The 24213-nt window shown below is 40.6% G+C and overlaps 1 protein-coding gene across 1 annotated transcript; it reads left to right on the top strand.

Moving 5' to 3' along the window:
• The first annotated feature begins 2390 nt into the window (after positions 1–2390).
• On the top strand, positions 2391–4271 carry LOC130736120 (uncharacterized). The gene has a single exon (XM_057587967.1). It carries the CDS (start codon positions 2391–2393, stop codon positions 4269–4271), a length of 1881 nt encoding a protein of 626 aa, XP_057443950.1.
• The last annotated feature ends 19942 nt before the right edge of the window (positions 4272–24213 follow it).

Genomic DNA, 24213 nt, shown 5'->3' on the forward strand with positions numbered 1-24213 from the left:
AGAGAATGGGATTCAAAGTTGGTCATCAACTCAACCAAGGTGGAGGTCGAAAAGGCTGAAAATGTTGGTGAAGAGCTAAGTGTCAAGCCTGCTAACATTGGCACAGGACAACTGAACATCGACCCATCCCATGTTTGCATGGTGGAATTAGCCAAATGTATTGATGTTAATATGGTGGACCCAGTTTCTGAAGATGAGGCTCCAGATCTCGAAGGAGTTTATCCAAAGCCCGGGGAAACCTTGGTCGAATTCTTGTCTATAAGCCAAGAAGGTGACAAGGAAGTTATGTTGTGCCCTAGATGCAACGCTGTTTTCAACAAAGCTGCTGCCAAACTGTACCAAGATTCTGAAATGGAGAAGAGTTTCCAAAAGAGGGTCCCTGTGGCAAGAAGATTGGTGTACCTAGAGTAAAATGCTTTCCAAGGGTCGAAGTCTGAGACCATGCAGGCTCCTCAAGACCAGTGGGCCAGAAAGGACAAAACCTATGTCCATCATGCTAGAGCACCACAGGACAAGTGGGTCAGGCCGAAATATCAAAAGCCTTTGCCAAAAGCAAAAATGTCAAGTGGTCGAGATTGGCCAAGGCTCATCCTATCTGAACAATTCTCATGTGTTAAGGAATTACTCCTATGGGTCAAGAAACTACTTTGGGAAGAACCAAATGACCAGGACCCAATGGAGGCGATTTTTGAGGAAAAAGAAAGTTGCTACTGAGGTTGCGAAGGTTGACCAACGTTGGAAAGATCGTCTAGGTCCAGATGGAAAAGATGCAGACTCCAAAGAACCAAAGCCAATGGAGGTTGAAGCCAAAGAGTTTGGCAAAGAAGATCGACAAAAAGGGAAATAAATATGGGAAGATGATGAAGATATGCTTGCTGAAGATTTCGACTCTAAAGACGATCTCGACATAATATGTGTGGTGTCCATTTTGCCTGCCAAATTCGACCAAATCTCTGAAGTCACTGATGATGAGAAGAACTATTGTGTTGAAGAAGAGGCTGACGATAACCCAAGATGTTATTATGTGATGACAAAGGGTGGTGTCGAAGAAGAGCGAGCAGTGTTCCCAAAGCCATCTGATTTAATGAAAAAGCATCTCAAGCCACTTTTCTTGTGGGCTAGGGTGGAAGACAAAGGCACCAACAAAGTGTTGGTGGATGGTGGCGCTGCTATCAATCATATGCCACAATTCATGATGAAAAAGCTGGGAAAGATTGAAGCAGATCTGACCCCACACAACATGATGTTATCCGACCATGAAGGTGAGACTAATGGATCATTGGGTGCTATTATGCTAGAAATCACTGTGGGAATTGTGAACCGCCACACACTTTTCATAGTGGTGTCACCCAAGGCCAACTATAACTTGCGTTTGGGTCGAGAATGGATTCATGGAGTGGGGGAAGTGCCTTCAACTTTGCACGAAAGGATTTCGATCTAGAGAGAAGACGAAATTCTAGAAAATGTGGAAGCCGACCAGAGCTACTTCATGGCTGAAGCCGACTATGTCGACAAGAAGAATTTTGAGAAAAAGTTGGCAACAATTGGCCCATATGACTCTTTGGCCAGTGAATTTCTCGACGAGAACACTGATTACACGGTGAAAGTTGATCCATACCTTAGTTTTACTCTGAACCAATACTTTGGAGGTGTTGATGCCACAAGATAGTGGCAAGATGATGATCATGATCATTGAATCGAGCTTAGCTCGAATTACGGCCTATGCGGCCGAAAATCGAATAAAAACGACCTTGGGGGCCGAAAACATGGCGAGAAATGAAAGCATGGGCAGAGGGAGCATTGATGGTGAAATGGCCAATGTCCTCAAATTACCAGTCGAAAATAGCGAAAACAAAGAGATAGTGGCCAGTTTAGACAACGGATGTGTTGAAAATGTCAGTATTGAGCAGAAAGATTTGAAAGAAGATGCCATTGAGCCAGAAGACCTTAGATTTGAAAAACCGGTGGCAGAATTCGTGGAAACAATGGAAGCTCAAGACCCATTAAAAGAGTTGGACTTAGGTGATAACTCTAAGAAAAGGCCAACTTACATAAGTTCACTTACCAACCCAGAGCTCAAACAAGAGATGATATTCTGCTACAGGAATACAAAGACTGCTTTGCGTGGGATTACGACAAGATGCCTGGACTTAGTCGGGAATTGGTAAAATTAAAGCTGCCTATTCGACAACACAAGAAGCCTATGAAGCAAACCCCAAGAAGATTTGATCCAGATGTTGTAATCAAGACAAAAGGGTTCTTCGTTGCAAGTTCATTAGAACTACTAGGTATGTGGAATGGTTGTCTAATATTGTCCCTGTGATTTAAAATCCAAAACCGTCCATCATTTTCTTGTTTACCTGTGTTTCCTTCTTTGTGCCTTCTTCACCATGAGTCAAGAATCTAGCAAGAAACTCACTCCTGAGATGAATGCTCATGGGGTAAAGGTAATGGGTCTGAAATCCAAAACCCCAAAATCTTCAAGGGTTTCAAAATCCTCTCCTCGTACCTCTGAAATTGAAATTGCTCAAAGTGTTCCTCATCCCTCGTCTGATAAGCGCAAGAAGAAGGAGAAAAAGGCACGATCCAAGTCAGATGCATCCAAAGCAAAGAAGAATCTGGTAACGAGAAGCTCTGAGACTACCCAGGACGTGATTCCCGAGGCTGAAATCCACCCAAGTACAAATGATGATGCTGCTGATCCTCATATCACTGAAGTGTTGGAAACTCCTTTCAAGGAAGCTTTACATGCAGATGTAGATCCAATTGTTCCACCACCAAGCAACAATCAATCAAGCCACGGTGTTGATACTGATTGCAACAAGGGTTCTGATCACCTTGAGGAAGAGGTAATGGTTCCCAACCCTACTCCCTCTGTTGATGAAGATATGCATGTCGAGAATGTTCAGGATGTCAATGAAGACCCAGAATCTGATGCGATGTTGATCAACACCCTTGGCACTTCTGTTTCTGCTGCTCTAAAGAGGCGAAAGATGACTGTTGTTCGTAAGTACTCTACTCGTTCCTCTGGCAAGAAGTTTGGTTTGGGATTGAGTGAGGACAAGAAGCGCAAGAAGGTCATTATTCTTGATGATGATACTCCTGTCGTAAAGAACGTCAAGAGAAAGGTTCATGATGATAGTGATACTCCTGTTGTTGATGGGACTCCAACTATGGAGTTGGATAAGTCAGAAACTGGTGCTGCTGCTCGAAAATGCAAGGTTGGGAAGCAAATTCCAGAAAATGTGCCTGCTGCTCCTTTGGATAACATTTCCTTTCACTCTGAAGAAAGTGTTGGTAAGTGGAAGTATGTTTATCAGCGCAGGATTGCTCAAGAGAGGGAATTAACTGGTGAGATTCTGCATTGTCAAGAAATTATGGAACTTCTTGAGGCTGCTGGGTTGTTGAAAACTGTTACTGAGATAGGCAGCTGCTATGACAAGTTGGTGAGAGAATTCATTGTGAATGTGACTACAAATTGCACTGTGTCTGGGCATCCTGATTTCAGGAAAGTTTTTATGCGTGGTAGATGTGTAAAATTTTCACCTGAGATTATTAATCAGTATTTGGGAATGAGCATTGTTGCCACAGGAAATGAAGTGTTGTCTTTGAGTGCTATCACTACTGAACTCACAGCTGGTCAAATTATGGTGTGGCATGTCAAAGGTTTGTTGTCCTCTACTCATTTGAGTGTGAAGTATGCTATCTTGAATCGCATTGGTGCTGCAAATTGGGCTCCTACCACACACAGGTCGGATGTTTCTTCAGGTTTGGCAAAATTAATTTATCTGATTGGCACTAAGGCTCAGTTTGATTTTGACGAATATGTCTTTGCTCAAACTATGAAGCATGCTGAAACCTTTGTTGTCAAGCTCCCTATTGGTTTTCCTTGTTTACTTTGTGGGATTATTTTGAGTCAACATCCTCAAATTCTCTTTGCTGATGAGGTTCCTAGCAAGAAAGCTAGTCTTCTCACTATTGATTACAGGCTGCTAGCTGGTGCCCATGTTTCTGATGTTGCTGGTTTGGCTGAGATGACTCAGGGGGAGGGTACTTCCTCTCAGAAGACTCCTGGTGCTCCTATTGATGAGCTTATCGCGGTGTCTAAGATGCTTCAGGACACCATTACTAGCTGTACTTTGAGGAAGAAGAATGTGGACACTCTCATTATGCAGCTGACTAAAGGCAAAAAGACTCTTGAAGACAATGCAGCTGCTATTGCTCAGGAAGATACTGGTACTTCTGATGATGACACTACTGCTAGTGATTAGTGTATTTGTTCCTTCTTCATTCCATCTGGTTGTAATATTTTGTTGACTTCTGTTGGCTCTCTGCACCCTTTGACAAATTCTGCTAATAAGGGGGATAATGGTACTGTTACTGTTGTTTGTGCTGATGGTGTGTGATTTTACTATTCAGACTGAGTATGGTGTTCAGGTATTCCGACTTAGTAGTGAATTCAGTTCATCAGAGGTTGTGTTCAGTTCATCAGAGGTTGTGTTCAGTTCATCAGAGGTTGTGTGTTGTTTTGTGTTAATGGATGAGTATTGTTGATTGTGAGTCTTTGGGTTTCTGTTCATGTTTTAGCCAAAATTTGCCAAAGAGGGAGATTGTAATTCTTGTGATTGGCTGCATTTTGCTTAAAACATGATGTGCAACCATATGTTCCAGCATCTGGAGCAACATGTTGTGTTTGTGTATGAGGTACAACCATATGTTCCAACATCTGGAGCAACATGTTGTGTTTGTGTATGTTGGTGGTTCAATCACTAAAATCAAGTTGTCTGTTGGGCTGTTGACTGTATGGTGATTTAGAAGAGTTATTTTATGTTGTGTGTTTTATCTTCTGAAGGCGTGTTTGCTTTAATCTTGGCTGAAGTAACAAGATTGATAACGTGTGAACCAAGTATATCTCAAAGGTTGAATTTAAACTTACTTGGTTCTGTTATTTTATTATGGTAAGATTTGATTCCTTCAAGATTCTTTCTAGAAGTGTTTTAGTGGACTCTTTGACGTGCGGCCCATTGAAGATCCAAGCCTCGTTTGAGCGTCTATATAAAGGAGCTTATAAACCCTAGCTAGAGACGCATTCTGAGTGAAAGATACTGATCTTAGGGTTTATTATTTGTGAGTCCTCTTGTGAGTTTTGAACCAACTTAGTGCTTTTGTTCATCAAAGTACTGAGTTGATTTGTTTAGTTGAGTTGTAATCTCATCAAACTTGTTTATTGATAAACATGTCTTGATCGCTGTGGCAGTGGTCATTAGGGGTTAGAGAAAGTTTTCTCATAGCTTAGAGGAGAAGGGCTAAGCTAGATTCACTTGTGTAATAGTGGTAGACATAAAAGAGGCTCTATACTAAGGGGGAGTACTTAGGTATAGGAGGGACTTTCATGTGAACTGAGAGCTATTATTTGATAGTGAATTGACTCCTGGATTGGTATCCTCCAGACGTAGGTGATGTTCACCGAACTGGGTTAACAACTCCGTGTGTTTGTCTGTTTAACTGTTTGTTTGTTTTTAATACTCTGATTGAGTTTTGTTGTGCTACACATTGTTGCAACATTGTGTATCACATCTGTCCTAGGTGAATACGAATTTCAAAGAGCATCTCACTTGCACCCACTCACTCCAAGTTCAAGGTAAGTTCCAATTTTCCACTTCCTTCCATCTAAGTTTCATGGGTTTGCAAGTTTGACTCTTGGGGGTTATGGGTGAGTGATTTTAAGTTTGTGCAAGTTGGGTTTGGTTTGTTTTTGCTTTCCATGGGTATTTTGTGCCAAATTTAGTAATGGGTGTGAGATTTGTGAGAGTTGGGTAGTTAGATAGAAGCAGTGTAGAGTAGCTTTGTTTTGTGCCTTCTAGGTGTTTGATAGAATGCTCCAATGAGTTTTCTAGTCGATTTTGGGCAAGTGCTTTGTGGTTTATTTCTTCTCCTTGCCAATTTCACTAGAAAACTTGATTGGGTGCTCTTAGGGGTTCAAGTTTAAATTTTTGTACATACTTTTTATTTATTTTTGGCTAACATGACTAATGGTTTTGTGCGGCTTGTGGTTGTGCTAACTTTTGTGCAGATGCCTGCTAAGAGAGCAAGTTATCCCACAAGGGCCGCGGGGTCCTCTTCCACTTCCCAGAACTTTGACCGCTCTCGCTTCTTATCAGCGAAAAAGGAGGAATTCTATCAATCCGTCCTAGCACACAAGGGGTGTGTGAAGGAGCGAGGAGTATTTTATAGGGATGGAAGGAGAGACCCCCTCGGCATGCAAGAGGCCATGGAGACAAGGAGGTGGAAGAATTGGGTGGATCCAATTCCTATTGCTTGTGAAGTCATGGTTAGGGAATTCTACGCGAATACCTACTGTGATGATCAAGACGACAAACCGGATCCCCCTACCTTCTTGTCATGGTTTAGAGGTGATGTGGTTGACTTTGGAGCGGAAAGGATTCATAGCTTCCTTGGCCTTCTTACTGAGAGTGAGGATGAAGCCATTTTCCCATGGGGGAATTCCGCTTACCATGACTTGCTTTCAGATCGCTCTTCTGAGTTCTTGAGGGATCTGAAAGTAGTGGTGGTTAGGCTTGGGCAACATTGGGAGAAGGATGATAGAGGTTACCCCACCTACTTGCTGAGACAAGACATGACACTGTTGGCTCGTGTGTGGGCTGAGTTTTTGCAGGATTCCTTGTTCCCTAGCTCCCACAAATCTGAAGTGAGAGCGGTGGTCCTAATTGCAATTTATTGCATTATTAGGGGCATCCCATGGATGTGGCGAGGATCATTTCTGAGAAGATTTACTCACACTACAATGTGGGTAAGGAGAAGCCACGTCCTATCTTTCCTCACTTGATTACTGCTTTGATTCATGATGTTAGGGAGAAGGCTAGGAGACCTGCGTTTCCTGTGCAGCAGAGGTTGTTGGTTTCCCCCATGCTGAGCAAGGGTCGGGTGAACCAACTCTTTCAAGATTGGATGTCTAGGATGCCTCAAGAGGATGAGGAAGAGGAGGATCCGACAGAGCCAGCGGAAGAGGAAGAAGAAGAAGAGGAGGTTAATGAAGTGGTGAATGAGGTTGTTACTCCACCTCATGCTGATCCTTCACCGGCTTGGATGGAGGCCGCTTTCAGGCGGATGTTTTTGAGGCAAGATCGCCTTCACCGGGATCTTGATCTCCACTAGAGGGGAGGAAGCACCTCAGATCCTGGATACCAAGGCCCAATGGATTTCAATACATTGGAGCAGGGGATGATTGATTTGAGCATAATGCATGACGCCGGAGTTCATCCGGATTATGGTGATGGAACGGGTGACCATGGCCCCATGGAGTGATTGAGATGAGGTAATTCTATCTTAGTTTAGGTCATGCATCTTTAGCATATATTTTTCATTTGTAGATTTTGCTTTCTTTTTATCATGCATTGTTTAGTTAATTGTTTTTATTTGTTTTGGGTCTTTTACTTCCCTATACTCACATGTTTTTTCCCGCTAAGTTGTGCTTCCCTACTTGTGTCGGTTTTGGAAAATTTGTTTCTTGTGGATACTCATGTTGTTTTGAGGATGAGTGATTGTATGTTGGGGAAGAGAGGAGGAGTCTTCGGTCTTCCGAGTGTTTCTTTAGAAAGGAGTTGGTTTGAGTCCATTAAGGGTTTATCTTTGACCCTTCACCATAAAATTTCCCTAGAGGATCCTAACTCCTCACTGGCAATTCTTGGTTCTGTATTGATTTCACACTTTGCATGCTTTGTGAGACTTGCACTATTCATGAGACTTATAGGTTTTTGAACCTCAGAGTTTTTCTTGGCTTGAATATTTATCCTTAGTTGCCCCATTTGAGCTTTATTAGAGAATTTGTTGTAGCCAAAGGATTGGGGTGGATGATAGGTTGGATTATGGGGAGTGTTGGTCCTTACACTAGGTTGGAGCTAATAATTAAAGTTTGAGAATGTCTCTTGTCCCAAGGAAAAAATGAAAAAGAAAAAAAGAGAACTCCTAATCAAAGTTGGAGTGGAAAAAAGAAAAAAAAAGAAAAAAAAAAGATCTTGAAAAAGGGTCAAGAGACTTGTGCTAAAAGGTTTGTTGTTGAAAGCTCTGGGGGTTACTATTTGGACCACACTCAATGTGCTTTAAAGCCTTAGTTTTCCTTAGGGACCAACCACCTTGTACTTCACCAAGCCACACATTTCAACCTTTGTGAAGTCTCTTTGAATTTGTGCATGTTTGATCTTTGTTGCTATTAAGTGAATGACATCCAGAACCTATGAACTTGCTTGTGTGCTTAGTGCAGTAAATTATATCTCATCCTAGGATTTTAGATCTATATGCTTCTCATGATGGACTCTATATTCTTCTCTTTTCAAAAAGTTGCATGAGGTGGGTTGTTGGATCTTTTCTTTTGGAACCAGCTGTAGTTACTCTTTCCCCTAGTTTTTTTTTGGATAGTATCCTTTGTGAAGGCACTTGTTTGGGAGCATTTCTTGCGCTTGAGGGCAAGCGAGTGTTTTCTACGCTCGAGGGCGAGCTGTCGTTGAGTATAGTGGTGTGATGACCCTATGTTAGTAGTGGTTTTAGGGTCATTTCTTTGAGTGTTTTGAGTCTTTTTATTTGTCTCATGTAGTGTTTCATGCATTCTCATGCATTTTTGTGTTTATTTGAGTTTGAGTCAGGTTTTAGTAATTTTATGGTTTTATAAGGGTTGTTTTTGCATTTTTATAGAGTTTAGGACTTGCATGAGTTTTGCCATAATTTTGTGAGGACTAAGGTGGTTAAAAGCCCTTTGAATTTCTTGATTTTACTCCTTGTCTTGGTCCTTTAGTGCTGCAGCAGGTAACTTATGGAAAAGGAAGGCCAAGATGCAAAGGAATTGAAGAAAGCATTCAAAGGGGGGGTTACAAAAAGCTGAAAAGTCACCAAGTTCGTGAAGCTGGCGCTCAAGCGCCCTCACCTGGCGCTCAAGCGCCAGCACTCCAGAAGCTGGAGTTTTGTTTCTGCCTCATGGGCGCTTGAGCGCCCCAGGGCAGCGCTGGAGCGCCCGAGCTCGACTTTTTTGCCTATAAATAAGGCTTTAGGCCATTTTGTTCAGGACTTCTGATTTTTCCTTAGATTTTTACCAAGTATTGAAGCTTAAGAAGTGCTTTTGGGGCTTGTGTGAGGCTTCCACCCTGTATTTTCCAGGTTTTCTTTACATTTCTTGTATGGATTCACTAGCCATGAGTGGCTAGACTCTTCTTTTGCTTTGGGTTCAATGTGATTTCATGAATTTCTAGACTTAATTCCTATTTCTATGCTCTTGTTCTTGAATCTACCTTATATTTCAATTCTTTTATGCATGATAAGCTTGGGTGCACCTTTGCTTAAGGCTAAATTGCAATCATATTGGAAGATTGTTGTAATTTGGGGACTTGGGTTGGAATTGACCTTTCTTTGCTTGCTTCTAGGAATAGAGTGAGGGATTGGTTTTGTTGGCCTGAAAGTTGCATGCTTATAAACCTCATATAAATGACTAAGTACACAAGGAATTGGGCTTAGCTTTTAGTATGGGAGAATTGCTCATGTGAGGAATCAATGAGTGAATATCTAAGCTATAACAATAAGGGAATGATTCAAGGCTTCAATTGCATAGGGTAGGTTGTTTAGGAAGGATTGGATGAACATCAACCCAGAGCATTTTTCATCAATTGATATTTTCATCTTTTCACTGTTGCTTATTTTGCAAACTCTTGTTACAAACAAACAAATTCAAAATCTAAATTTTACTTGCTTTCAAACTCACAAGCTTCAAGCTTAAACCATAATTCTCACTCACGGTCCCTATGGATTCGATATTTAAAACCCGGAGATATCTGTGCACTTGCAGATTGACCCAACAGATGTCTATAGCCTTGAAATCCAAATCTGAAAAGGCTAAAGCTCTCCAACCAGAAGAAGAAGAATCTGAAGAGAACTCTGAGGATTCTGATGAAGATGAGCTAACTCTGATCTCCATAAAGCTCAACCGCATCTTGAAGCACAGGCAGAGCAAGTACAGAGGCTCTAGAAAGAATAAAGGAAAGATTGAATCTTCTTATGGTCAGAAGAAGTCTTCATCAAAGGAAGTCACATGCTTTTGAAAATTCAGGTTCCCTCTGATACGATTGTCCTGCACGATGCTGGGACAAGAGGTTCGACAACTGCTTAACAGTAAAACAAAACTTAACAACAGAAACAATAACACACAGTAATTGTTAACCCAGTTCAGTGAAAACTTTCACCTACGTCTGGAGGGTTTGCACCCAAAGAAAGGAAATCCACTATCTCAAGATTCAGGAATTACAGACACTCATGAACAACTCAGTTCATAGTTCACTTCCTAATCTACCCAGTGTATTTCTACTTAGAATCTCAACCTAAGTATGAGAGCCCCTCTCACTTTCTCTCAATCACTGCCACAGTGATTGGTTAACACAATGAACAAGTAGAGTTTGAACGCAATCAAACACACAGAATCTCTCTTTGCTTTATAGAATCAGTGAGCAAAGACAGATTCACAACCAACAAAGGACAAAGCACAATTAACAAATCCTAAAACACTCGATCTCTCTCTATCAGCTTCGACGCCTCATGTTTTAGGTCTTCATCCCTTTTATAGACTTCAGCAGCGGTAGCATGGGCTTTAGGGTTGGCACGGGCTGAAGAAACAGATTGCAGTAACAGCAATTCAAAACGCAATCTTGATAGATTCGGTTTCTTATTGCACAAGTAAAGATAGAAACCAATCTTTTAACAAAGATTGTTTCAACAAATAACAACCCAACAATTAAAACCCTTCTGGATAGCTACTTGCTCCTCAAGTAACTTAAAAACATATCTTCAGTAAATCTTCAGAGGGCCCACAACAGAAACACAAGCTGAGGACTGATGCCCTAGCTTCACGAGATCAGATGCCACGGCATCTGCTTCGACAATCGGTTGTTTTGACAAAATGCATGGCAACATGTTCCAACAATCTCCCCCTTTGTCAAATTTTGTCCAAAACAACTCACAATCAGAGAAAATAAAAACTAGAGAGACAATTCCCCCTCTTAGTTAGATCTCCCCCTCAACTGATGCAACTACACAACCAACTACCATTCTTCAGAAGACATAGTTGGAACAAAAATACTCACAAACACAAAATCAGAAGTACAAACAGCCTAAGCACATGATGACACTAAAATAGAACAGCTTGAACACCATAGTATCAAAAATACTACCATCAGAAGCTAGCAGCAACTGATCAGAAGTACTACTATCAGACGTAACGCTTCAGAAATACTGCCTTCAGAAGTTGGCAACACATAAGCTGTCAGAAATACTGCTAATCAGATGCATCGTTTCCGAACTACTGCTATCAGAAGTTAGCAACACATAAGCTATCAGAAATACTGCCAACAGAAACTGCCTCTTGAAACAAACATAGCCATGATCTTGAACGTGTCTTCAAATTAAGCAAACCAAAGCTAACACGATCAGAAGCAACTTCACAGTAAAACTTCACAGTTGAAACAAAAACATTACAGCAGATGGAATCTTCAATCCAACTAACATAGAATCTTCAATCCAACTAACTACTCCCCCTTTTAGCACAAATTTGCAAAGGGTGCATCCAAAACAAAAGAAAATAGCACAAGATCAGAGCAAACTAGTCTTCAGAACTTGACTCCTCTCCAGACCCTTCTGCACTGTCTTCAGAACCTTCCACCTCTTCATTACTCGCTTTCTGAGCAGCTGTAGCAGCAGCACTGTGCTCACCACCTTGACATTCTTCTTCTTGAAGCTTATGTAGCAACGCATCAACTTGAGCTTCCTGGCAGTACTCACCCTGATTGTCTCCTGCAAAGCCTTGGAGACTTCCAGTAATTCAACAATTATGGCCTTAGTGCCAGATTCAGTCACAGGAGGAGCAGATGTTCTGCTGGTTGGTAAAGCAATGTCTAGCACATGTGGCTCCAGAAACAAACGTTGATCCAAAGTGATTGGAACACCACGAGACATAGCCACATCATCAGCCCTGAGAATCTGAGGATGTTGCTTCAGTATGATCTCAGTAAGAAGTGAAGGAAATGACACAGGCAGCTTCACAGCACAAGTATCAGCATGCTTCAATGTTTGCTCAAACACGAAAGTTCCAAAATCAAAAGCAATAGACTTGCCAATCCTGTAGATCAACTTGGCAAGCATTGCAGAAACACCAGAGGTATGCTGAGTAGGAACCCAATTCACAGCACCAATCCTGTTAAGAATAGCATACTTCACACTGAGATTTCCAGTAGACAACAACTTCTTGCTAGGCCACTTCTTCACATGACCTGCAGTAAGTTCCGTGGCAACATCATCCATGGACACTTCTTCATCAACACATTCAATAGCACTTCTGCCAAGTGCTTGATTGATAACAGCAGGTGAAAACAACACACATTCAGCCCTCACATAGACTTTCCTGAATTCTGCACTGTCAGGAAGTCCTACATCAACAGAGAGATTCACCAAGAACTCTCTCACAAGCTTCTCATAGCACCTTCCAACATTCTGAATAGTCTTCATCAGACCTGCTTTCTCAATTAGTGCAATTACATCTCTGCATTCAAGAACATCATAACCAACTTCCCTTTCCTTGGCCATTCTCCTCTTGCAAACAAACTTCCACTTCTGAACATTCTCTTCTAAGTGGAAAGACACTCTATCAATAGGAACAGCAGGAACATTATGAGGAATACGCTTACCAGAGAACTTCTTTTTCTCAGAAGATCGAATGTCCTGGACACCGACTGCAACATCTGACTCAGAGTCTTCAACTTCAACTGAAATCTTCCTCTTCTTCTTCTCAGTGGGAGTCTTTTCTTCCTTTCGCTTTCCCTGACTCTTCACACTTGCCTGTCTGGATTTCTTTGATGGAGTAGGAGTGACTTCAGGAGAAGAAATCCTTCTTTTCTTCTTCATCCTCGCAGCAACACTATCAGCAAGGGTCTCAGTCAGAGGAACATCATCAGAAGCATCATCAGAGATGTTCTGAACAGAGGCGGGATCCTGGATTGGTTCTTCAGAGTTGATACCCACAGAGTTATCATTCTTTGGATCAGCATCCTTAGAAGAGGATGATACAGAGATATCAGGCTGGGTAGCTGATGACCCGGGTTTATATGATGTTTTTAGGGTTTTTCCTTGTAGGTTTTGAGTCTTTTTCTTGTGTCTCATGTAGTGTTTCATGCATTCTCATGCATTTTTATTCTTTTCTTTAGTCTTTATTTTGTTTTGGTAATTTAGTAGTTTTATAGGTAGTTTTCTTGCATTTTAAGTAAAGTTTAGGACTTGCATGGTTTTGTTGTGTTTTATGAAGGACCTCTTGTGCTAATGAGCTCTTGGAGCCTCTAGAATCTTCCTTGACTTGTTGGTTAGGTTTGGAGAGCAGAAACTGAAGGAGAAAGAAGGCCAAGAAGCATGGAATTGATGAAGAACATAAAGAGGATTGAAAAGAGGAGTTTTAGAAGCCAAAAAGTCCTTTTCAGGCGAGCTTAAGCGCCTAGGCGCTGGGAATGGGTGCCTAGGCGCCAATTAGGTTCAGAGGCATGTTTTTCAACATGCAATTGGCGCTCAGGCGCTCTGAATTGGCGCCTGAGCGCCCAGAACAGCCCAGCATCGTTTATTTTGCCTATAAATAGGATTTTAGTCATTTTCTTTTGTAATTTTTTGATACTTTGTAACATTCAGAGGGAGAGGATCATCTAGGAGAGTGAGAGAGGGCTTCCAAGCTTGTAATTCAGGTTTTTAGCCAAGCATGGCTCATCTCTCTTCTTTTGCTTTGGATTTCTTTGTAAGACTTTTTATATTTGAGTTATAATCTTAAGTTCTTTCCCACATGTTCTTCTTCTTCCCTTGAATTCCATTTTCTGAATTTCAATCTAAGCTTGTATGCATGCTTGCTTTATACTATCCTATAATCAGAACGGAAGTTTGTTATAGATTAGGGAACCGATTTGGGATTACCCCTTCTATACTTGCTACTAGGAATAGAGGAAGGGTTGGGGTTTGATGGCTTGAAATTGCATGATCTAAAACCTCATATAAATGACTAAGTACACAAGGAATTGGGCTTAGCTTTTAGTATGAGAGAATTGCTTATGTGAGGAATCAATAAGTGAGTAACTAGGCTATATCATCAAGGAGAGATCCATGAGAACATGTGCATAGAATGATGTGCTTAAATTGACTAGTTGAACAAGAACCCAAAGCACGTTATTTTCTGAATTGACTTTTTATTTTCCTTTTTCCTTATTACTACTTCAACATATCTCTTATTCAATAAAACCAACCTTCAAACTCAAAGCTTGAACCGAATCTTTTCACTCACAATCCCTGTGGTTCGATATTTAAAACCGGGTGGATTCGTACACTTGCGGATTTACCAACAGTAGCACCACCTGAATCTTCATGAGAAGTGGAATCCTTTCCAGAATTTTCTTGAGCAGAACTTTCCTTAGACCCAGATGTCTCAACATCAGGCACAACATCAGGGGGCGATATCACAGGAGAGTCTTCATCATTGATTTCCTCTTCGTCAGGAACATCCTCAAGGATAGGAACATTCGGAACTTTGCTATTCTTGACCTGTGATTTGTAGACCTTACACGTTGGGTTTCGTGATCTCATCTTCTTGGGAGCTTTCTTGGACACAGAAGATGGTTGAGAAGAATCACTCTTCAAACCCATACACTTGACTCCTTTAGCAATTCTTTCAATCTTGGCCTTGACAGATTCCTTCTTTCCTGAACTTTGAGACATGATGAATCGAGAGCAATTACAAACAGAGTACAGAACAACGAAATAAAACTGCAAATGTGAGATGATATGACTGGAAGAAGATAGATGCACAAGCGGTTGAGAGAACACAATTTGCCCGTTGGAGGTAGTTATAGGATAAGTGAACCATGAAGTAACTTTCTCTCTGCTGATGTCACAACGGCAGCTAGTGATAATCAGGAATAAACTAGCCGTTAACACACTGGGGCACGCTAATTGCTATGCATCAGAAAAACAAATCCCTAGACTGCCTCTTAATTTTTCAAAAGTGATTGCATCAAGGGGTTTTGTGAAAATATCAGCCAATTGCTTGTCAGTTGTAACATGCTCCAAATTGATAATTTTATCCTCCACCAAGTCTCTAATAAAATGATGTCTAATGTCAATATGCTTGGTCCTGATATGCTGTATGGGATTCTTGGAAATATTGATTGCACTGAGATTGTCGCAGTACAATGTCATGACATCCTGTTCAACATCATACTCCTTCAACATTTGCTTCATCCACATGAGTTGAGTACAACTACTTCCAGCTGCAATATACTCTGCTTCAGCTGTAGACAATGAGACACAATTCTGCTTCTTGCTAAACCATGAAATCAGATTATTCCATAGGAAGAAACATCCACCAGATGTGCTCTTTCTATCATCTGCACTACCTGCCCAATCTGCATCACAGAAACCAACTAAAGAAGAATTTGTATCATGAGTATAGAGAATACCATAGTCACTCGTGTCATTGATGTACTTGATAATTCTCTTGACTTGTAGCAGATGACTAGCCTTAGGAGCTGCTTGATATCTTGCACATACACCGACAGCAAAGGTGATGTCAGGTCTACTAGTAGTGAGGTACAACAAGCTTCCAATCATACTTCTATAGAGACTTTGATCAACATCTTCTCCTTGCTCATCCTTGGACATTTTGATGTGTGTAGCAGCAGGGGTTCTCTTGTGACCAGCCTTTTCAAGGCCAAATTTCTTAACTAAGCCTTTAGCATACTTACTCTGAAATATGAACATAGAATCCTCCATTTGCTTGACTTGTAGTCCTAGAAAATAATTCAATTCACCAACTAAGCTCATCTCAAATTCAGATTTCATTTGTTGAACGAAATGCTCCACCATTGAGTTCGACATTCCTCCAAATACAATGTCATCCACATAGATCTGTGCTATCATGAGCTTTCCTTTGACATTCTTCACAAACAGAGTTTTATCAATTCCTCCCTTGCAGTAACCATTTCCTACAAGAAACTCAGTTAACCTTTCATACCAAGCCATAGGTGCTTGCTTCAAGCCATATAATGCTTTCCTCAGTTTGTACACATGATCTGGATGATGTGGATCTATAAACCCTTTAGGTTGTTCAACACATACTTCTTCATTCAAATAGCCATTCAGAAAAGCACTCTTCACATCCATCTGATAAAGTCTGAACTTCAAGAGACAAGCAACACCTAACAAGAGTCTTATAGATTCCAGTCTAGCTACTGGAGCAAAGGTTTCATCAAAATCAACCCCTTCTATCTGAGTATATCCTTGAGCCACTAGCCTTGCTTTATTCCTTGTGACTGTTCCAGTTTCATCTGATTTGTTCTTGAATATCCACTTAGTGCCAATGATGTTTACTTCTTCAGGCCTAGGCACTAACTCCCATACTTCATTTCTCCTGAACTGCTCTAGCTCCTCTTGCATAGCATTTATCCAGTATTCATCAGTGAGAGCTTCATTTACATTCTTGGGTTCTATCTTAGAAATGAAACAACTATAAGCAATCATACTTCTGGATCTGGTAGTTACCCCTTCTTGAAGATTCCCAATAATGTTTTCTTGAGGATGATTCTTCTGAACCCTGATTGATGGAGCTTTGTTTGATGTGATATCTTTGTCTTCCTTTTCATCAGCACTTGTTTCTGACTCATTGTCGAGGGCGGTTGCTGAAGCATCGGCTGGAACATCAGCACCATCATCATCTTCATTCAAAACTGTTTCTTCCTTCTTGATTGGTTCATCATCCACAGTCACATTCACAGATTCCATCATGGTCCTTGTGCGAGAGTTAAAAACTCTATAAGCTTTGTTGTTCATAGAATACCCCATGAAAATTCCTTCATCACTTCTAGGATCAAGCTTCCTCTTAGGATCACGGTCTGCAAGGATATAACATTTACTTCCAAATATGTGAAAGTATTTTACAGACGACTTTCTACCTTTCCATAGCTCATACTGTGTAAAGGATGTCCCTGCCCTGATGGTGACTCTATTATGTATGTAACAAGCAGTACTCATAGCTTCAGCCCAAAACTGGTGTGGAATCTTCTTAGCATGTAACATTACTCTAGCTGATTCCTGGAGAGTTCTATTTTTCCTTTCAACTATTCCATTCTGCTGTGGAGTGATGGGGGCAGAAAATTCATGGCTAATACCTTCTGTTCCACAGAACTCCAAGAATTTTGAATTCTCAAACTCCCTTCCATGATCACTACTGATTCTCACAATCACACAGTCCTTCTCATTCTGAAGTCTCATGCATAAATTCTTGAATATTTCAAAAGTCTCTGATTTTTCTCTCATAAATTCAACCCATGTATACCTTGAAAAATCATCTACACATACAAACACATACCTTTTTCCTCCCAAGCTTTCAACTTGCATGGGACCCATGAGATCCATGTGAAGCAATTCCAGATCCTTTGTCGTGGTCTGATGCTGGAGCATCTTGTGTGGCACCTTGGTTTGCTTACCAATCTGACATTCTCCACATAGCTTTCCTTCTCCCAAGCTCAAATTGGGCAATCCCCTTATTGCTTCATCTGCAAGAATCTTTTGCATGCTCCTGTAGTTGAGATGTCCTAGTCTTTGATGCCCATACATTCACCTCATCTTCTTTAGTTAACAAACATCTGGAAACATGAGTTTTTTCTTCTGATGTCCACATATAACAGTTGTCTTTTGATCTGACTCCTCTCATCACAACTTTCTCATCATCAGTGGTCACAACACATTCTATCTTATTGAACTTCACATCATATCCTTGATCACACAGTTGACTTATACTGATTAGGTTGGCTGTTAAACCATTCACAAGTAACACATTGTTCAAGTTAGGAGATTCTGTGCTAACAAGTTTTCCTACTCCCTTGATCTTTCCTTTAGCTCCATCTCCAAAAGTAACATAGTTGGTGGAGTGACTTCTGACGTCTTGCAAGAAGCTCTTGTTTCCTGTCATGTGCTTTGAGCAGCCACTATCAAAATACCAATCTTCCTTTGATGATGCTCTGAAGGACGTGTAGGCAACCTGACATCTGACTTCACCCTTGGGCTTCCATTGCTTCCTCATCTGAACAGGATTTTTCTCGTGCATCTGAGGATAACCATATAACCTGTAACAGTAGGGCTTTATATGACCATTCTTACCACAGCAGTGACACTTCCAAGGTACAGTTTTGTCAAGCTTAAGCTGGGGTTTCACATGCAGAGGTGCATGTCGAGGCAATGAATCTGACAACTGATAATTTCTGGACTTCTTGAATTCAGTTTGTTTTGCAGCAGACACAAACTTCTTTGAACCTTTCTGATTTTCTTTGTTTGCTGTTTTATAGTCAAAGCCAATTCCCTTCAGACTCCCTCCTTGCTTGCTAGTTTCTTTCAGAATTTCATCAAGCATATCAGAACCACTGTTCAACATTCTAACAGATTTATGAGTAGCTTCAAGCTTTCTTGTCAGAGTTGCCACTTCCTCTTGAAGTCCTGCATTGATCAACACTAGATTAGCCTTTTCAATAACATCAGCATTATTAAACTTACTTTGCCATTCCTCCATATCTTCCTTCAGCTTTGTGCTGAGCTCTTTCAACCTTTCATTCTGAGAAACAAGTTGTTCTATCTCACTTTGCTTTTCTCTCACAAGTTTACATGCTTCTTCCCACTTGATGTGTAGCAGCTTGTAAGTCTCAGCCAGTTCCTCATTTGTAATGTCCTCATCACTTGTATCAGATTCATAGATGGTTCCAGAGAAGGCATTGACTTTGTTTGCAGATATCTCCTCCTCATCTTCAGTGTCTTCATCTGACCAAGTTACCATCATACCTTTCTTCTGCTTCTTTAGATAGGTGGCGCATTCAGACCTGATATGACCATATCCTTCACATTCATGACACTGCACTCCTTTATTCTGACCAGATCTTTCTTCTTCTTTGGTCTTCCTCTGTGCATTAGAAGGCTTGGGTTTGTTATCGAACTTCATGTCCTGGACATTCGGCCTGGTTCTTTTGTCAATCTTTCTCAATGCTCTGTTGAATTTTCTTGCTAGCATGGCCAGAGCCTTTGAAAGATTTTCACCCTCACAATCTTCATCATCACCTTCATCAGTGTTTGACACAAAAGCAATACTCTTATTCTTCTTCTCAGATTTTCCACTCAGTTTCAACTCAAATGTCTGCAAAGAGCCAATAAGTTCATCAACCTTCATGTTCTCGATGTCTTGAGCCTCCTCAATTGCAGTGACTTTCATAGCAAACTTCTGAGGAAGAGATCTCAAGATCTTCCTTACAAGCTTATCACCTGACATAGGCTCTCCCAAAGCAAATGAAGCATTAGACAAGTCACGGACACGCATGTGGAATTCTGAAATAGTCTCTTCTTCAGTCAATATCAAATTTTCAAATTGAGTAGTAAGCATCTGAAGCCTTGACATCCTTACTCGAGTAGTTCCTTCATGTGCAGTTTTCAGAATTTCCCAAGCATCCTTTTCCACAGTACAAGTATTGATCAGCCTAAACATATTCTTGTCAACTCCATTAAAGATAGCATTTAGAGCCTTTGAATTTCCAAGAGCAGCTTCATCTTCAACACTGGTCCATTCTTCTTCAGGTTTGTCCACAACAGTAGTAGAGGTGCCTTCAACCTCAGCCTTAGTAGGGTGCTTCCAACCCTTGACAATAGCTTTCCAAGTCTTGTTGTCAATTGATTTGAGAAAGGCTGTCATGCGAACCTTCCAGTAGTCATAGTTAGTACCATCCAGAATGGGTGGCCTATTGACTGATCCTCCCTCCTTGTTATCCATGAGAACTTGAATCAAACTCCCTGGAGCTCACCCAACCAGAACAGGGTGCCTGCTCTGATGCCAATTGAAAATTCAGGTTCCCTCTGATACGATTGTCCTGCACGATGCTGGGACAAGAGGTTCGACAACTGCTTAACAGTAAAACAAAACTTAACAGCAGAAACAATAACACACAGTAATTGTTAACCCAGTTCAGTGAAAACTTTCACCTAAGTCTGGAGGGTTTGCACCCAAAGAAAGGAAATCCACTATCTCAAGATTCAGGAATTACAGACACTCATGAACAACTCAGTTCATAGTTCACTTCCTAATCTACCCAGTGTATTTCTACTTAGAATCTCAACCTAAGTATGAGAGCCCCTCTCACTTTCTCTCAATCACTGCCACAGTGATTGGTTAACACAATGAACAAGTAGAGTTTGAACGCAATCAAACACACAGAATCTCTCTTTGCTTTATAGAATCAGTGAGCAAAGACAGATTCACAACCAACAAAGGACAAAGCACAATTAACAAATCCTAAAACACTCGATCTCTCTCTATCAGCTTCGACGCCTCATGTTTTAGGTCTTCATCCCTTTTATAGACTTCAGCAGCGGTAGCATGGGCTTTAGGGTTGGCACGGGCTGAAGAAACAGATTGCAGTAACAGCAATTCAAAACGCAATCTTGACAGATTCGGTTTCTTATTGCACAAGTAAAGATAGAAACCAATCTTTTAACAAAGATTGTTTCAACAAATAACAACCCAACAATTAAAACCCTTCTGGATAGCTACTTGCTCCTCAAGTAACTTAAAAACATTTCTTCAGTAAATCTTCAGAGGGCCCACAACAGAAACACAAGCTGAGGACTGATGCCCTAGCTTCACGAGATCAGATGCCACGACATCTGCTTCGACAATCGGTTGTTTTGACAAAATGCATGGCAACATGTTCCAACAGCTTTGAATGCAAAGAATCAGGGCACTACAAGAGTGATTGTCCTAAGCTGAAAAAGGACAAGAAGCCAAAGAAGCATTTCAAAGCTAATAAAGGCCTCATGGTGACTTTTGATGAATCAGAGTCAGAGGATGTTGACTCTGATGGAGAAGTTGTTGAAGGACTCATGGCTATTGTCAAGAACAAGCAAGAAGAGTCAAAAGAAGCTACTAACTCTGAATCTGCATCAGAGGAAGATACAAACTCTTATGATGAAAATGAGGTATTCGCTTCCTTCTCAACCTCTGAACTTAAATGTGCTTTGTCTGATATCATGGATAAATATAACTCTCTCTTGACTAAGCATAAAAGGTTGAAAAATGATTTCTCTGCTATTTCTAAAACTTCTACTGAACATGAGAAAATTATTTCTGAGCTGAAAGAAAATAATCATGCTTTAGTTAACTCTAACTTTGTGCTCAAAAACCAGATTATTAAGTTAGAAGAAGTTGTTGCTTGTGATGCCTCTGATATAAAGAATGAATCTAAGTATGAAAAATCTTTTAAAGGATTCCTAGCGAAAAGCGTAGATAGAAGCTTGATGGCTTCAATGATCTATGGCGTAAGCAGAAATGGAATGTATGGCATTGGCTATTCTAGACCCAGTAGAAATGAGCCTCCTATGCCTAAGGCTAAACCTCTGTATGAACATTTTGTACCCTCTAGTACTATATTGCCTGAACCATTGCCTGCTAAAGTTGCTGACCCCCCTCTCAAAAAGGGAACCTTCTCTATGTCTAAATATCATGCTAAAATCCCTTTATATTATCATGTTGAGAAACCCAAGGTTGTCAGAACCTCTGGGGTAACTAATAAGAAAGGACCCATAAAATGGGTACCTAAGGATAAGATTATCTATGTTGCAGATATCCTTGATCGCTCCACTGAAATACCAATTATGATATCTGGACAGTGGATGCTCGCGTCACATGACGGGAGAAAGGCGTATGTTCCAAGAGCTAAAACTTAAGCCTGGAGGCGAAGTTGGCTTTGGTGGTAATGAGAAGGGTAAAATTGTTGGTTCTGGTACTATTGGTGTTGATAATAGTCCATGCATTGATAATGCTCTGTTGGTAGATGACTTAAATCATAACTTATTGTCTATAAGTCAATTAGCTGACAAGGGTTATGATATAATCTTCAATCAAAAGTCTTGCAGGGCTGTAAGTCAGATCGATGGCTCTGTTCTGTTTAACATCAAGAGAAGGAACAACACTTATAAGATCAGACTATCTGAGTTGGAAACTCAGAAAGTAAAGTGCCTTCTTTTTGTTAATGAAGAGCAATGGGTATGACATAGACGGTTAGGGCATGCCAGCATGAGAAAGATTTCTAAGCTAAGTAAGCTTGACCTTGTCAGGGGCTTACCCACTCTGAAGTTCTCTTCAGACGCTCTTTGTGAAGCATGTCAGAAAGGAAAATTTACAAAAGTCAGAAAGGAAAATTTACAAAAGTCCCTTCAAGGAAAAGAATGTTGTTTCCACCTCAAGGCCATTGGAACTTCTGCATATCGACCTCTTTGGACCAGTGAAAACTGAGTCTATTGGTGGCAAAAGATATGGGATGGTCATTGTTGATGACTATAGTGGCTGGACATGGGTAAAATTTCTATCCCGCAAGGATGAGTCTCCTTCTGTGTTCTCTACCTTTATTGCCCAAGTGCAAAACGAGAAGGCTTGCAGAATTATGCGTGACAGAAGTGATCATGGTGGAGAGTTTGAGAATGACAAGTTTGAGAGTCTGTTTGATTCCTATGGAATTGCACATGATTTCTCTTGTCCTAGAACTCCTCAACAAAATGGGGTTGTTGAGAGGAAGAATAAAACTCTTCAAGAGATGACTAGAACCATGCTTCAAGAAAATGACATGGCAAAGCACTTCTGGGCTGAGGCAGTAAACACAGCATGTTACATTCAAAATAGGATCTCTCTATCAGACCAATTCTGAATAAGACTCCTTATGAATTGTGGAAGAAATTTAAACCCAACATTTCTTACTTTCATCCTTTTGGTTGTGTTTGCTATGCTCTGAATACTAAGGATAGATTACATATGTTTGATTCTAAATCTTCTAAATGTCTATTACTTGGTTACTCTAAACGTTCTAAAGGCTTTAGAATTTATAATACTGATGCTAAAACTATTGAAGAATCTATTCATGTTAGATTTGATGATAAGCTTGACTCTAATCAGTCAAAGCTAGTTGAAAAGTTTGCAGATATGAGTATAAATGTTTCTAATAAAGGCAAAGCTCCAGAGGAAGCTGAGCCAGAGGAAGATACTCCAGAGGAAGCTGGTCCCTCTGATTCACAGCTTTAGAAGAAGAGCATAATTATTGCCTCTCACCCTAAGGAGTTGATTCTGGGAAACAAAGATGAACCAGTCAGAACCAGATCAGCATTCAGACCCTCTGAAGAGACTTTGCTTAGTCTGAAGGGATTGGTATCCTTAATTGAACCAAAATCTATTGATGAAGCTCTTCAAGACAAAGACTGAATTCTGGCAATGGAGGAAGAACTGAATCAATTCTCCAAGAATGATGTTTGGAGCCTTGTCAAGAAACCTCAAGGTGTTCACATTATTGGAACCAAATGGGTTTTCAGAAACAAGCTGAATGAGAAAGGTGACGTAGTCAGAAACAAAGCAAGACTAGTTGCTCAAGGCTACAGTCAGCAAGAAGGAATAGATTATACTGAAACTTTTGCTCCAGTAGCAAGATTGGAAGCTATCAGACTGCTGATCTCTTTCTCTGTGAATCACAACATAATTCTTCATCAGATGGATGTTAAGAGTGTCTTCCTAAATGGATACATCTCAGAGGAAGTGTATGTGCACCAACCTCCTAGTTCTGAAGATGGGAAGAACCGTGACCATGTTTTCAAATTGAAGAAATCTCTCTATGGTCTGAAGCAAGCTCCCAGAGCATGGTATGAGAGACTAAGCTCATTCCTTCTGGAAAATGAGTTTGTAAGGGGTAAAGTAGATACAACTCTCTTTTGCAAAGCTTAAAAAGATGATATCTTAATTGTGCAAATTTATGTTGATGATATTATATTTGGATCTACTAATCCATCTCTTTGCAAGTAATTTTCTGAGATGATGCAGGCTGAATTTGAAATGAGTATGATAGGAGAACTTAAGTACTTTCTGGGAATACAAGTTGATCAAAACCAGAAGCAACTTTCCATCAGAGCAAATACACAAAGGAACTGCTGAAGAAGTTCAACATGACAGAATCAACGATTGCTAAGACTCTTATGCATCCTGCATGCATTCTGGAGAAAAAAGATGCCAGTGGGAAAGTATGTCAGAAGCTCTATCGTGGAATGATAGGTTCTCTTCTATACTTAACTGCATCT

Source organism: Lotus japonicus, chromosome 2, assembly GCF_012489685.1.
Source record: "Lotus japonicus ecotype B-129 chromosome 2, LjGifu_v1.2".
Taxonomy (NCBI): Eukaryota; Viridiplantae; Streptophyta; class Magnoliopsida; order Fabales; family Fabaceae; genus Lotus; species Lotus japonicus.